At 39.9% G+C, this 15,934-nt stretch overlaps 1 protein-coding gene across 1 annotated transcript in view; it reads left to right on the top strand.

Moving 5' to 3' along the window:
• DNAJC6 (DnaJ heat shock protein family (Hsp40) member C6) overlaps positions 1 to 14,867 on the top strand; it is a 139,015-nt gene extending 124,148 nt beyond the window's left edge. The window contains exons 16-19 of the mRNA XM_080801782.1: positions 6,276 to 6,539; positions 9,427 to 9,569; positions 11,244 to 11,420; positions 12,505 to 14,867. Of these exons, the coding sequence (XP_080657908.1) occupies positions 6,276 to 6,539; positions 9,427 to 9,569; positions 11,244 to 11,420; positions 12,505 to 12,606 (686 nt within the window). The 3' untranslated portion in view covers positions 12,607 to 14,867. The remainder of the gene's footprint in view (positions 1 to 6,275; positions 6,540 to 9,426; positions 9,570 to 11,243; positions 11,421 to 12,504) is intronic.
• The last annotated feature ends 1,067 nt before the right edge of the window (positions 14,868 to 15,934 follow it).

Here is a 15,934-nt window from a genome sequence, read left to right as displayed (position 1 = left end):
TACAGTCAGAACCTTCAGGAGCTCCTGATAACAGAGTTTGGCTCAGCAGAGGTAACGAATGTGTAGGGAAATGCTGAACAATAAGGCTGGTCACATAGATATGTGCCATATGGGGCCCATCACACAGGCCTTCCTGTGATGGTACCCCTGAGACCCTCACGTTGGCATCCGTCTTCTCTCCACTGCCTATAGTGCTCTCTGATCAGTTTGTAAATTTCCATACAGAAAATAGACTCTCTATAGTATTTTCAAAGTGTTTTTCATCATACGTTAATCATCGTTGCAAGATAAGTGTTCCATGAGCAAGTAATTTTGGAACACCAAGTTTATTGGACTTTAATTATTGCAAAAGCTTCTGAGCATAACTGTTCATGGTGATGTTCCCCAAAAGGATACAGTTTGCAGGGTTCTCAAACCATCTCACCAAGGAACTTTTTTTTTAAGGAGCGGTTCTTTGGACTAGGATGCCCTGAAACCTTTTCTTTCTCTTTTTCCCTTCTTCCTCTGGGTAGTGCGGAGTTAAATAAGGATAGAGTATCCCAGACACAAAGCTTTGAATTGGCCATGCTGATAGATTAGGTTCTCAAGAGAGCCCTTCTTGGGGCACCTGGGTGGCTCAGTGGGTTAAGCCTCTGCCTTTGGCTTAGGTCATTATCTCAGTCCTGGGATCGAGCCCCCCATCTGGCTCTCTGCTCAGCGGGGAGCCTGCTTCCCTTCCTCTCTCTCTGCCTACTTGTGATCTCTGTCTGTCAAATAAATAAATAAATAAAATCTTAAAAAAAAAAAAGAGAGAGAGAGAGCCCTTCTGAAGCTTGAGAGCTTAATCGTCTGCAGGGGTTGAGAGCCTGACTCCATTTTTGCCAGTAATTGTGTCAGAACCTTGACCTTCCATCATACACTCCTTAGATTTTTTTTTTCTTTTAAGAACTCTCAAAGTCATATTCCTTTCTTTCCTTTTCCTTTTTAATATACATTTTGAATTTTAAAATAGTAACATTAGGTGAAATTCTGTGTCAAATAAAATCTTATTCACTGCTCATTTTTTATCCATTCCACAGCTATTTAAGTGCCCTCTGTGTGCTAACATTGTCTTAATAAAAACCAACCACACAAAGAAAACCGAAACAAAATCCCTGCCTTTCTAAAACCTGTATTCTAGAAAGGGAAAGAAACAGTAAATGAATAAATATATAATATGGTATCAAATAATAAAAAATAACAATATTATTTTAAGAGTTTTACAGGTATCATTCCGTTTAATCTCCTCAGTAATGGTATCCTCATTTTGCAGATGAGGAAACTGGGGCACAAACGATTAAGTAACACACCCAAGTCCCATGGTTTCAACCCCCTGAAGCTCTGGAGCTCATACTCATAAACGCCTTCTTAAGGCATATGGGAGAAAAAAAAAAAAAAGCAAAGAGCGTGTGAATGGTGGATGGCCTGGGGTGTTATTTTAGGTATCAAGTGGTTAGGAAAGGCCTCTCTGAAGAGGTGATCTTTATAGAAGATTCTTTTTAAAACTCCAGCCTCACATTCTGCATTTAGTTGTCATGTCCTTTTAGAAACGAATCTGGAATCATTCCTTTGCCCTTTTCTCTCTCTCTCTTTCTTTTTTTTTTCCCCCCCTTTGTATGACATTGATCCTTGAGGGATATAGGCCAGGTGAGAGTCTCAATTTGCGTTTGATGTTAACTTTGATCACTTGCTTTAAGGGGTGTCTGCCAGGTTTCTTCTTTACAAAGTTACCATTTTTTCCCTTTGTAATTGATGAGTAATCTGGAGATAATTTGAGGCTATCCTATCTGAGAATATTTTATTCTCCATCTGATTTAGCTACTGGTTTTAGCAGTCATTAGTGATTCTTGCCTGAAGCAGTTATTACTATGGTGGTTGTGAAATTGTGATTAACTGATTCTGCCCTTGTTTTTGTGTATATTAATTGGCATTCAACTGTAAAAAAGAGTCTCTTTTTCTTTCTCTCTCATCAGATTGGACTAATGGATTTTTTAAAAAGGTTTATGTAGATTTATTTATTTATTTGACAGAGAGAGAGATTGAGATCACAAGTAGGCAGAGAGGCAGGCAGAGAGAGGGGGGGAAGCAGGCTCCCCGCTGAACAGAGAGCCCGATGCAGGGCTTGATCCTAGGACCCTGAGATCATGACCTGAGCCAAAGGTAGAGGCTTAACCCACTGAGCCACCCAGGCACCCCAATGGATTCTTTTTTGATTCATTACTGTCATTACTTTCTGTAACGTTCACGTCTCAGATTTAGTTTGGTTTGTGAGAACTCTTTTTTTTTTTTTTCCTATGTCCTTTCCACTTGTGTCCATCAGTTTTTGAGAACCTTCTTTCTTTATGGCACAATAAGATGCTCCAGGCTTGTCTTGAAATATTTGTTCCCCAGTCCTAAAATCAGTCATTCTCCAAGGAATCCTTATTCCCTTTTGTGGAGAATGGCATTTGGAAACCAAGGTCCGTGTGCCAAGGGTGTTCATTGGTACTGGGGTGAGTGTCATTGCTCTGCCTTTCAGAAGCTAGAGAGAAGATGAGCAGACGTAATTGAAATATAAATTCCCATCTAGTACCGCGGGACTCTTCTGTACCTTGCCCTATTCTGCATATGTGACTTCCATTGCTCTGGATCTCAACAACACTAACTGTCCTACAACAAAAATAATTTCAGAATAGCTACACCCATATCACTACAACAACAAAACTGCTGGGAGGAGTTCAGGAGTTCTTTGCCAGTTTTGAAAGATAGTAATTCTTACAACTGCTGGGAAAACTGGTTTCCTAAATTTCTTTATTTTTCAAGTCACATAATTTAGGAAAGTTAAGTGACTTTTCTAAAGCCACACAGTGAACAGGTCATAAGCACGGGCTACAAGCCAGAATTTTTGACACCCTGGCAATTGCTTTGAGGATTAAAATGAAACTTCCAAATTACATAGTTGCAATTCAGAAAAGGCAAAAGACAGTGTCCTTCTCCTAAAGATATTTTCACATTCAGCAATTCTGATGCGAACACCAGTGCCTTAGTTTGTCCTGTAGACATTCTGATCTAATTGGTCTGGCTGTGGCCTGAGTATAGGGAGTTTTAAAAGCTCCCTAGGTGATTATAATGCACAACCAAGGCTGATAACCACTGCTTTTGCTTTTAATGAGCATAGCAGTGGCCTCTGGCTTTAGCTGCTGCTTTACATTTTTGTCAGTTCCCTGCTTCAGTAGCATTAAAAATTAAATTTCTGAACATGGGTAGAGAATATTCTGGAAGATTAGGCATCAGAAAGTCCTACAATGTTGATGAGCCCCTTGAGAGCAGGATCAGCATTTGCCTTTTCACTACCATGTCTGTAGCCTAGCATGTGAAAGATGCTCGATAGTGTTTTATAAATGAATGAATAAATGGCAGTGTAATGGGAATATGGAAGCTTTTTTTTAAAAGTTTTTAGGCTTTTCCATATTTATTGAATGTTAAATTATGTATATGGATATATATATACATATTCTGAATTTATCATTCATATATACATATATATACACACACACACATATATATATATATTTTTTTTTTTCAGAAGGAAGATAGTAAGCATCCTTAAGCTGTAAAATGAAATCCCAGTGCAGAATGAATACCCAGTCTAAGGTGTATGTTGATGTGCTGTTGACAGGGGCTCATGAAAGAGGCTTCAGGCTCTGAGTTACCCACTGACATGGGGCAATGCCAAGCTTCAGAGCTTCTGTTATTACCTTTTCCTATTACCAAGTATTTATTGAGCCCTTATGATGTACTGGTGTATACTGGGCATATGAACTTGCATCATAATATAATATGTAATGCCTCCTAATTCACTTAATTCAGGGTTTGTGAAATATTTTCATATAGCCTTCGTGTCTTTATGGTATACCTGTGATATAGATGTAGTTCTGGTTTTACAAATGAGGAAACTGAGGCTCCATGAGTTGAAGTTTTTCACTGAGCTTCAGAAGAACAAGGATTCTCTGTAGATCATATTCCCAGTGCTGTGTCCCCAGCGCTCAGCACAGGAGATGGCACATAGATGCTCTATAAATACTGATGAATGAATGGATGGATGGTGAATGACTAGACGGATGGATGAATAAATGCATTCATAAATGGGTGATAGAGCTGAGACTCAAACTCAGATTGACTCCAAGTCATAGTGTCCATAATGCGGCATTCCCAGTGAGGATGGAAGAAGGAGTCCTAGATGAATAAAGGGAAAAGCCTATAAAGAGAAGAGACAGTAAGGGGTAACTTGCAGTGACAGGCTCAGAGATTTGGGGAGGAATTAGGGATAATGGGGGTGCAGCAAATGAGCATGACATTTGGAGGTAGAGTCCCTATTGTCAAGCCCCAGCACTGTTAACTAGCTGTGTGATCATGAGTATGTCAGGAAACGTCTCTGAGTTTCGGATTTTCTCATTGTTAAAGTGGGATCAACATGAAAAAATGCTCAACGTCACTTGGCATCAGGGAGATATAAATCAAAACCACAATGAGAAAACGGTCAGAATGGCTAAAGTTAACAGTTCAGGAAACAACAGATGTTGGCAAGGATGTGGAGAAAGGGGAGCCTTTTTACACTGTTGGTGGGAATGCAAACTGGTGCAACCAGTCTGGAGGACAGTATGGAGGTTTCTCAAAAAGTTAAAGATAGAGCTACCCTATGATCTAGGAATTGCACTATTAGGTATTGATCCAAAGGATACAAATAGTGATTTGAAGGGGCACATGTACCCCAATGTTTATAGCAGCAAAATGTCCACAATAGCCAAAATATGGGAAGAGTCCAGATGTCCACCGACAGATGAAAGAGTAGAGAAGATGTGGTATAGATATATGATGAAATATTACTTAGCCATCAAAAAGAATGAAATCTTGCCACTTGCAATAATGTAGATGAAACTAGAGGGTATTATGCTAAGAGAAATCAGTCAGAGAAAGACAAATATATATATATGAGTTCATTCATATGTGGAATTTAAGAAACAAATCAGTTGAACATAGGGGAAAGGAAGGAAAAATAAGAGAATATCGGAGAGGAAGAATAACTGTAAGAGACTCTTAACTATAGAAAACTAACTGAAGGTTGCTGGAGGGGAGCTGGGTGCGGGGATGGGTTATCTGGGTGATGGGCATTAGGAGGACACTTGATGGAATGAGCACTGGGTATTATATGCAACAGATGAATCACTGAATTCTACCTATACTATAATATACTATATGTTAATTAAATTTAAAATAAAAATAAATATAAAAATAAGTACTTATGGATTAAAATATAAAAATTATAAAGGGGGATCAGTAGTACTGTCTACCTCCTTAAGAGTGTTGTATAGATTGAAAGCAGTAATATACACAAGCGTATTTTGTACATAAATGTTAGTTATTTTATTATCACTGTTCTTTTGGGTTTGGTGCATGAAAGATCACTACATTCCAGTTTCTCATTTTACCTCTTTAAACACAAGCCACAGCTGGTCTTTGTATTTTGGAAACAGCCCAGCATGTACGCAGTGAGTACTTAAAAGTTAGGAGATTGTGGAATCAGAATTCTATTTAGATTCCTGGCACAAACTAATAATCATTTTTTTAAGCTTGAGTAAGATCCTTTGCCTGGTTCAAAGTTGTCATAGCGTTGGCTGTGTTTACTCTCCTGCAATGAAGTGCAAGAAGTGTGAAATTGAAACCTACTTGTGAAATTTCAAAGCATCTTTGTTTACTCTTGGGCACTAACCATGTTTGTTCTTAACAACAAACAATGATTAATCTTGATCATTGACATGTAAGTAGTACCTTAGTGAGTGAACATATTTCGCTTTATTCTCTGTTCTTTTCATTTCGTAGTTTTTCTTCCGGTGAAGAAAACAGAATGTGCTTAGAAGGTGGGAGGGAGAGAAGAGACAGCACAGTGGGAAAAGCTGGGGCTCTTCAGGCTTGGAGTCAAAGACCTGGATTCCATTCTCAGTTCTGCCACTTGCTGGCTGTGTGACTTGGAAAAAAATCACCTAACTGCTCTGGACTGCAGTTTGTTTATCTGAAGAAAATGATGCGGATATTAATACATACCTAAAAATGTCACTGTGGAGATTAAAGGAAACACATACCTGCAGTTTCTTTAACTATTAGGAAGGTTAATTGTGTTATCAGTCAAAGTAATTTCCACTAAAGTCACTGAAAACAGTAACTTGGGACAAGGCTCTTCAAAATAACATTCCTGTCTCTCTCTCTCTTTGTTTCCGTAGGTAGTTCTTCATTTGCCAGCAAACCCACCACACCAACTGGATTGGGTGGAGGATTTCCACCTCTTAGCTCACCGCAGAAAGCATCTCCCCAGCCCATGGGGGGAGGGTGGCAGCAGGGAGGTGGCTACAGCTGGCAGCAGACACAGTCTAAGCCACAGACCAGCATCCCCCACTCGTCTCCCCAGCACCGACCCAACTACAACGTGAGCTTCTCAGCCATGCCTGGGGGGCAGAGTGAACGTGGGAAAGGATCAGCTAATTTGGGTAAGGATGATGGTGTGTAGCCTGACCAGAGGGTAGCCTGTATTATCATACTACCTGTGTGTATGTATGTCCGAAGGAGACAGAACACTTCTGAGTGAATCTTATAGTTGTAGAGACACACCATGATCCCTACCTCTCATTCTGTGCCTGAAGCACCTGGGTTTACCATGCTCTTAACACTTATGTCATTTTGTGACTGCTAGTTCACTTGTCTGTCTCTTTCCACCTGGAGACTGGATGGAGAGCAGGGCCTGTGTCATGTTATCATTAGCACCTAGCTTAGTAGGCACTAAATAATACTGAGTGGATGTGAATGGAGGGGTAGCTGGTTCTTGAAGCTATTATTCCTTTGGAAGAGGGAGTAGAAGAGAAAGTTTGGGAGCCTTACAGACACTGTTCATATTTGCCCTTGGATCCTGATTAGAGGACGGTGTCTGTCCTGGACATTTAGTCTTGGTTGTGCTCTGATTGGTGGATGTTTCTGAGATCATTCGGTTTTCTATGATGGTTTTTTTCCTCTCTTCTGAGAAGAAAGTTAAAAGAACACAAAGTGGGCCAACAGCTAAGGCTAGAGGATACTCTGGATAGGCCTCCCTCTTTTCTTTTCTTTTTTTGAATGGGATTCTTGATAACAAGGAAAAAATGATATATTTTGCCTAGCAGGGGTGGTTAAATTTGAGTTTGTTAAACAGCCTGTTATAATGTATTTTACATTTCAGTTGATCTGATCATATTCAAGAACTAAATGTGTAGGGATATGGTGAGGAAATAGGCCTTTCTCTCTATGGAACATGGGAAAGGAAATTCTGCTTTTTCTAGTAACTGTAGCTTACTGTATGTCAGGTGCTATTCCAACCAGTTTCATATGTTATTTCATATGGTCTTCAAAACCAACCCCATGTTGTAGATTAAAAAAAAAAATCTATGATGGCAATAAATAATTTAAGTCCATGTGGCTTTTAAGTGACAAGGGCAAGATTGGAACCCAGGCAATGTGGCTCCAGAACCCCTTCTCTTAACTGTCACACTCTACTGGATATGACACAGGTGCCTTCTCAAAATAATAACATGACAGGGATTTTTGTTGTTGTTGTTGGGAATATGTAACATCATGTTTGTTCTTTGGTTAGCAGTGGATATTGCTTTGACAATTCCATAGAGCCGTGTGGCTTTCCCTCCGTTTTATATTTTGAGTAGATGTAAGGCGATTGGCTTCAGTCAGCAGATAATTATGGAGCATCTTCAGTGTAGAGAACATTGGCATTATGGCAGTGAACAAGACAGACAAATACCATCATCTCAGAGCACTTACATTTTAGCATGTGCATGTGCAGGTGCGTGTGTCTTACAGTATAGACATGGCAAATGGGTTTCAGTTCACATGCCAGCATTGACTGATGGGCATTGACAGCATGGATTTCTGTGTTTGGGTTCTGTTCTGTTTTAATTTAATAAACATTTAAATAGTCAGGCACTATTCTAAACCCTTTAAAATGTTAACTTATCAATTCTCACAATAACCCTATGAGGTAAATGGTATTGTTAACACCATCCCTGTTTTACAGATGAGGAAATTGAGGCATGCACATGATAACTGACTTGATTCAAGATTACATTGCCAGTAAGTGGCAGAGCTATGATTAAAGTCTGGGGAGCCCAGCCCCAGAGACTTTGCTCTTTGCCGCCATGCTAGGCTGCCTCTCCAAACATTAAGAAGGATTGTGAAGCCACAAGCAGACTTGGTGAAAAAGAGCACTGTGCGGGACTCAGACTGTCAGCTGGGTGTGGGCAGGAAAGCAGTGGCATCCGTGGACTGCAAGTACCTAAACTCAGGTGTTAGTCACATCGCTGATACTAACTAGTTGTATGACTGGGGTGGGTGGGGGGTGTGCATCACAAGTATCCTCAGCTATGAGAAGATGATACAGTGGGAAAGGTGTTATGGAGTTGGATTTAGTCTAACAATCCAGGCTGGAGTCCTAACTTTGCCATGGATATGGTCTATGATTCTGGGCAAATCTCTTAGGTTCTCCTGCTGGGTCCTCCAATAATGGGTCCCTTGTCAAAGGAGCAACACTGATACAAAGCAAAGGTCAAGCAAAGCTTTATTTCACGCCAAGCATCAAGAATCAAACCCACCATCAAACAGACCAGTGGGGGCCGCCCCTTACAGAGAGTTAGTCTGCCTCACAGACTAACTTTTATAGAGCAAAGGCCATGTGGTTGGGCCTGGCCACACACAGGTGGCGAATGAGATTGTAACATACAGAGAAAGCTGCACAGTCATGCTAGGTCACACATAAGTGACCAATTGAATTGCGATTTACCCTATAGTAGACATTTGAACTAGCCTGTCACCTTGGTGAGAATTGGCGCCCAAAAGGCTGGGCCCATACTCTTTGGTAGCTAGGGAGACAGTACGCTCGCTTTACTGATTGGGTGTCTTCACCTGACCCAACTCATCCCTGCATTCGGGCTGTTATCTCCACCTGACCTGACCCACCCTTGTATTTGGGCTTTGTTACCTGGGACTGGTTTCCCGGACTTGCTTTTAAGTAAGTTCCCCTGGGAGGGGGGGGTGTCAATTTAAGTTTTACTGCATAAACAACAAAATGGCTATTCAACCAAGGTGGGGCCGCTCTGGCTAAATAGGCCCTTACATTCCAGACCTCATTTTCCTCATCTGTCACATGGGCATGAGAGTCCCATACCCTGTTCATTGGGTAAGTATAAGGAGTAAGAAGATTAATGCATGTGAAAGCACCTTGGAGACCCTAAGTGTTATGAGGTCTCATAACACCCTAAGTGTTATGAGACCCTAAGTGATATGAGTGTTTTGTGTTTAAGAGTAAAATTATAATGATTTTTTTTAAAAATTCTGTTGCAGAAGGGAAACAAAAAGCAGCTGACTTTGAAGACTTACTTTCTGGTCAAGGTTTCAATGCACACAAAGACAAAAAAGGGCCTCGAACAATAGCTGAGATGAGAAAGGAGGAAATGGCTAAGGAAATGGATCCTGAGAAATTGAAGGTGAGTGAGCCCCTGGCCCAGTGCGATTATTTGGTGTGACAGTCATGTGACAAGGTCAGGGGTGTGGAGCCATCAGTGTTCCTGGTTCCTGGCTTCCTCACTGCTTCCCTCCACTTTCCACCAGAGCAGTTCTACTTTTATCTGTTTTGATTCTAGAAGTCTAGGTAGCATTGGATTTGGGGAAAAAGAATATTTCCCCATTAAAAAAACAATTATAAACCAGGTACTCCTGGTTTAGCCTGGAAACCAAAGGGTGGTTACGTGGATAAATTGTGTGAGGTAGTGGAGAACAGGTCTGTAGAAAGATCAAGAGAACTGGAATGTTCTCACAGATGAGAGGTTGAATTCCTACCTGACAAAATATGCTGACACTAGAACTAACTGGGAGATGGTGCTCTAATCTGTTACCGCATTAAAGGGTTTCCAGAACCAGGATTAGCACAGCCAGTCCATCTTACACATTTTGAAAAAATGTAACATATTTCCAGACAATTTGAACATTTGTTTAAGATCTGTAGATCCTTGGATACTCTTTTTTTTTTTTTTTAATCTTATTTATTTGACAGAGAGAGAGATCACAAGTAGGCAGAGAGGCAGGCAGAGAGAAAGGGGGAAGCAGGCTCCCCTCTGAGCAGAGAGCCCAATGCGGGGCCGATCCCAGGACCCCGAGATCACGACCCTAGCCGAGGCAGAGGCTCAACCCAATGAGCCACCCAGGCGCCCCTTGGATGCTCTTTTGAGGGCAATATGGGATCCTTTGTTTGCGTGCTTGCCTTTTATTTCATGTAATACTACAGAGGTTTCATTTTTCTTGCAAAACTCTGTGCTTCATCTCAATAACTCTGTGCTTAATCTCAGTTTGTTCACTAGGCAAACTCTGACAGTTTTCTATGAAAGAAAGTGGTTTAAGTCTTTTAAATATGGTTGGTTATTTAGCTAGTACAAAGTATTTAGTTGCTTGGGATAGTAGCCATCCTTCACCTTGGCTAAGCCATCACTCATCAACAAATACCCTCTGAGCATCTATTATGTGCTAAATGCTGGTGCATTCTTATAAACCCTTCAACGTAATCACCTCATTTGCTCAAACTGAGAATATTCAGATTATGAGCATTCATATAACTACTTGGATTCATTCATTTGATAATTTCTGAGCTGTATTTTGAACCAGGCATGTTATTTGGCTCTTGAGTTCCACTGATGTATAAGAAACAGTACCTTTTCTCAAACAACTCTGCGTAATGGCAAAGAAAGACAAACAGACGGGTGATTTCTATAAAGTATCACATATATTATGATAGAAACATGCTCAAGGGATTAGCTCAGAGAAATGTGTTCTTTTTTTCAAGGGGTATTTATTTGGTGTCTGTCTGTGAGACACTACACTAGACAGAGGCAGAGAGCAGAGACCAAAGTAGACATGGGTGTGCCCCCACGGGGTCCATGCTTTAGAAGAGGGATTAACTCTGGGGGTTGGGCAAAGAGGAAGGAATTCAAGCTGGCAAAGGCAAACAGTATGAAAGTCCTGAGCAGGCTTTTAAACATATGCAGAGAGTCCCAAGTAGTTGAGCCCCAAGTAGTTGATGTCGCTGAGGCAGGAGGGGTTTCCAGAGTCTTGATGGAGACCTTGGGGATTGAAACATTTGAATTTCCTAATTCCCTCTGCGTTGACAGATTCTGGAATGGATTGAAGGCAAAGAGAGAAATATCAGAGCACTTCTGTCCACAATGCACACGGTGCTGTGGGCTGGGGAGACCAAGTGGAAACCAGTGGGCATGGCGGACCTGGTAACACCTGAGCAGGTGAAAAAGGTGTACCGGAGGGCTGTGCTGGTGGTGCACCCGGATAAAGTGAGTATAACCTGCCCTTGATGAAGCAGGAGGAATGAAACTATACAATACAACACAACAATGGAATGAGGGGCCTTTACTGGGTGTATGATTTACTGCCGAGTAATTTTTAGGGATCGGATGTAATTGTGTCCTGGCTTATAATAGTAAGGGTGGGCTAAGAGCTGGACAGAGGAAAATTTTTCTCTTGTAGCGATACGGCAGTATGTTTAGCCGCAACTCTAGGGAAAAAGCTTTCGCATGTAGTTGGCAAAATTGGTGGGAATCAACAAAGTATTCAAAATAGACCTAAAATCGTCATTCTGTTGATGATGCCAGTTTATGTTTTCATGGAAGTATATACACATATAGGTGCTCTCCAGTGTCAGAAACTACCACATACACATGTAGGTGCTCTCCAATGTCAGAAACTACCGCATGGCCCCAGTTGAAATCCTCATAAGACGAAGAAACCTCTTAGACAGAAGTGAATCACCTTGCTGTCATATAGACAAACTTGGTTTTATTTATACCAGCCCTGTTACCTGTGAGGCTATGGTTGAAATGCCACTTGGGAACACATCCTTGAATTTCATATATTTGATTTTCATTTCTCCGTACTTTTGGTGACTAGTCTGAAGAATTAATCAGAAACATGCGTTTCAGTGAATCAAAAGAAAAAGAGGAACAGGAACCTAGGAAAATACACAAACCCTACACCTATGTTATGGGTCTCCAAGAACTTAATTTTTTTTTGAAATTGGAAAATAGAGGAGTTTAGTAATACAGTCAATTATAGATAGGCTGTCCTGAGCCTTTGTCATTGGTAAGTACTTCTGGAGAATGGGTCCATCTTTCACTACTCAGTAAGTGCTCTGTATCTACTCCTTCACGGACTACTGTTTCCGTATGTCAATGCCTAAGGGGAGGGAGTTCTGGGGAGGCCATAATCATTAGGGTCACATAGATTGAGCTATAAAAAGAGAAATGGCCTAATAGAAAAACATTTCAATTACTTGGAGCCCCCCTATTAGCAGTGAAAATTGTAATACAAATAAAATTTTGGTCTGTAGTATGTAATGCATTGTTTTGTTTTTTTCTACAGGCTACCGGGCAACCCTATGAACAATATGCAAAGATGATTTTCATGGAGCTCAATGATGCCTGGTCTGAATTTGAAAATCAAGGTCAAAAGCCCTTGTATTAATTTATGAGCTTTTCCATCTCTGCAGCAGACCTGTGCTAATGCTTAGTGTGCGTCACAATTCTGAAGTTTTCACAGGTGAACCCAAAACTCCAGTAACATGTTTCCAGTACTAAACTGTTAAATTACTTGTGAATTAATTCCTCACTGATAAGGATTGTGGATGTTTGTTTCCTCAAGTCCCCACTATAAAAAGTCCAAAGCAGGGGAGGAACTTTTAGTCAGACGACCTTGTAGAGTTACAAGATTCCAGCCTGCCCTCTGGGGAGCTGACTCAGCATTTTGTGGGGAAATGGAAAACAGAGGCCACCAAAGGCATAACACCCATTTCATTGTCTGAGAACAGGAATAATGAGCAAAAGCTATGCTAATTGGATTACATGATGGATTTTAACTAATGGTTTTTAGATTTTCTTGGAAAGATGTAATTTGAGCCATGGCTTTACATAGATTCTAGGAACACAACCACTGAGTATTTTATTTTTATGGAAATTTACAATGGTCTTTAGCATAATACTGTATACTTCTTTTGGTCAAGAGGACTAACTCATGTAAAAGAACTCGAACTGTGGGAAGTGATTGTATTACAATCCAGTGATTGCCAACTCTTCCTGGATAAGCTGAAACTTAATGGAAATGCTGAGTAAAGAAAACAGGGACACTGTGGAGATAGGAATCTTTGTTCCTGGTCAGAAAGTTGGGCTGCTACCTTCCTCTCCCTTTAGAAAACTGTGGTTGCTTAAAGAAAATGTCTTAATGATGTAACTTCAACTCTAAACCTGATTGGAAAGAAATTTACAATTTTGCCATAAGGCTTCATGCTCTTCCTTTTGCTTAAGTCAGGAAAATGTTCTTAGTTGGAAATAGGTTGCGAGGCGGTTTGGCACAGTCACAGTGTATCAGGCCTGATACCCGGTAAGGAGTCCCTGTCCTCTAGGTTTGTGAGCGGTTGGGCTGAGGGCATAGAAAACCCACACTGAACACGAGTAATGAGGTGGGCGTAGTGGCGGGGTATGGTGGGGGAGGGGGAGAGCTGTGCTCACCTTCCCACCAAGTCAGGTGGGGGCTTGTCAGGATTTGCTTGGAGGAACCGTGTCCTCCTCCCACCTATTGAAACTGGATCCTTGGATTCTTACAGTGGGTTTATTGTTTTCAAAGTAGCTGGGGGTCCACAGAACAGCATACACACAGGGACATCTGTGAAAGCAAAGCCAGAAGGAGACCTTTGCAGACTTCACACTGGTTGGATTTCAGTCCAGCATTTTGGCTGTTTCTCATTTTGAGGGCTCAGCAAGTGCTATCCTGTGACTTCAGGAAGTCTCTCTGGGTGTGCACATACACAAAGTGCATAGTATATCTGTGCAAAGCAGATGGGCAAAAAGATTTCCATGCTAATCTTAAAAGGTTTGTGCTCAATATTGTGAAAAGCTTTCAGAAGTTGTTTTTAAAAGACAATCATTTTTTGTTTCTATTTTAATTTTCTTGTGGCAAACTGTACCAGAAAAGCAGCATGTCAAAAATACTTTATGTTCTATATAGAACTTGTTCTTTCTTGCTTGCTCACTTATTTTCTCTTCCTTTTTTGTTATGTTTGTTATTTATTTTACTCTTTATTGACAATGTGAAACTTGCAGAAAATGTTCTTTTTTTAAATATACAGCTGTAAACTGTTCAAGGTAACCATAACAAACTAGGTGTTATTTATTAACGTATAATGAAATAATGTTTGACCCAGTATGTGCTTGTCTTATTTAAAACTGGAATGTGAGACATGTTGCTGTGACCTGGTTTTTTTTTTTTTCTTTCTCATTCACATTTGTAGATATTGTGTGAACTACAGTATATAATGATAATAATTAAAAGGATATTATGTGAATGTCACGTACATTTTGAAATGATAGAACTATATTAGCTTTGTATCATGTTTGGGTAATTCATCAATGTTCACAGTATAAAACATCATTAAACATTATGTAATTAGCAATGAGAAAGAATCTTACCTAACTTATTGAATTTGGGATTTCCTTCATCTCTCTTCCAGATACATTATAATTCTGGACCCCTATTTATCTCAAAACTCTTAACATATGCAGACCAACAGGTTTTTGCATTCCTTTTAAATATCTGGTTGTGACAAAGCTTGTTGTTGATCAGATTCACTGTTTCATTCATGTTTATTGTAATATATTTTTTGTTTTGTAAATATGTTACACACAACAAAATGTGATTGGTCTAAAATATTTGTAATGTATATTAAAAGGCTCAAAAATATTTGTAGAAACCTAAGTTATTTTTGCACTTACAGGAATTTAATGACAAGTTTGAGTTATATCTTCTGACATGATTCACTTTTAAGAAAAGTTACGGGAAAAGAATATGAAAAGCATCTAATACATTTGCACCAAAATGTGATCTGAGAGGATTTCTGGATTTATACTTTAACCACCCTCATCCCACCCTTTCCCCTTATGCATGCACACACATACACACACACACACACTTACTTTGGATCATGCTCTGTAAATACTATGTTTCAAAAAGAATCAGCAGAGAAATCCTGGTCTCCTAGATAGAATATTAGTGGATATTCAAAGCTGTGTTTGTATGCTGAAGCAAAGGAATTAATCCTGGGAGTCTGGGACTTTATCAAAAACAGTTACAGCTGACCCCTGAAAAGTGAGGGGATTAGGGTTTCTTACCCCCCCATGCAGTCAAAAATCAATGTATAACTTTTGACTCCCCCCAAAACTTTACTAATAGCCTACTATCGTTGAGCAGGAGCCTTACTGATAACATAAAGTTGATTGACAGATATTTTGTGTGTGTGTGTGTGTGTGTGTGTGAGTGTGTGTGTGTGTATATATATATATATATATATAAAATACAGTATAATGTATAATGTTCTGTATTATAGAATACTGTATTCGTATAAAATAAGGTAGAGAAAAGAAAATGTTACAAAAATCACAAGGAAGAGAAAACACATTTACAGTACCATGCTGTCTTTATTGAAAAAAATCCATGTATAAGTGGACCTATACAGATCAAACCTATATTGTTCGAGGGTCAACTCTATTTTAGTTCTTTAAGTATAGAAGTAGCATGTTCATTTGGAAGCACATGCTGCAAATCAAAGGCATTTGAATCATCCCTGTACTGTCTCTGTCTGGAAGAATGTTCAAGTTGGATTGATGGAGTGGTATGACACTGATGAAACACCATTGTGTATGGAGTGAACACAAATGTTGAATTCCAGAAACAGTTAATCACAGCAACAAGACACTTCCCTGCTGGAAACATCTATGAGCGAATTTAGGTCAAGTAAATAGGT

The sequence above is a fragment of the Martes martes genome (genome assembly GCF_963455335.1).
Source record: "Martes martes genome assembly, chromosome: 4".
Classification (NCBI taxonomy): Eukaryota; Metazoa; Chordata; class Mammalia; order Carnivora; family Mustelidae; genus Martes; species Martes martes.
This window is presented reverse-complemented; position numbering and strand designations above follow the sequence as displayed.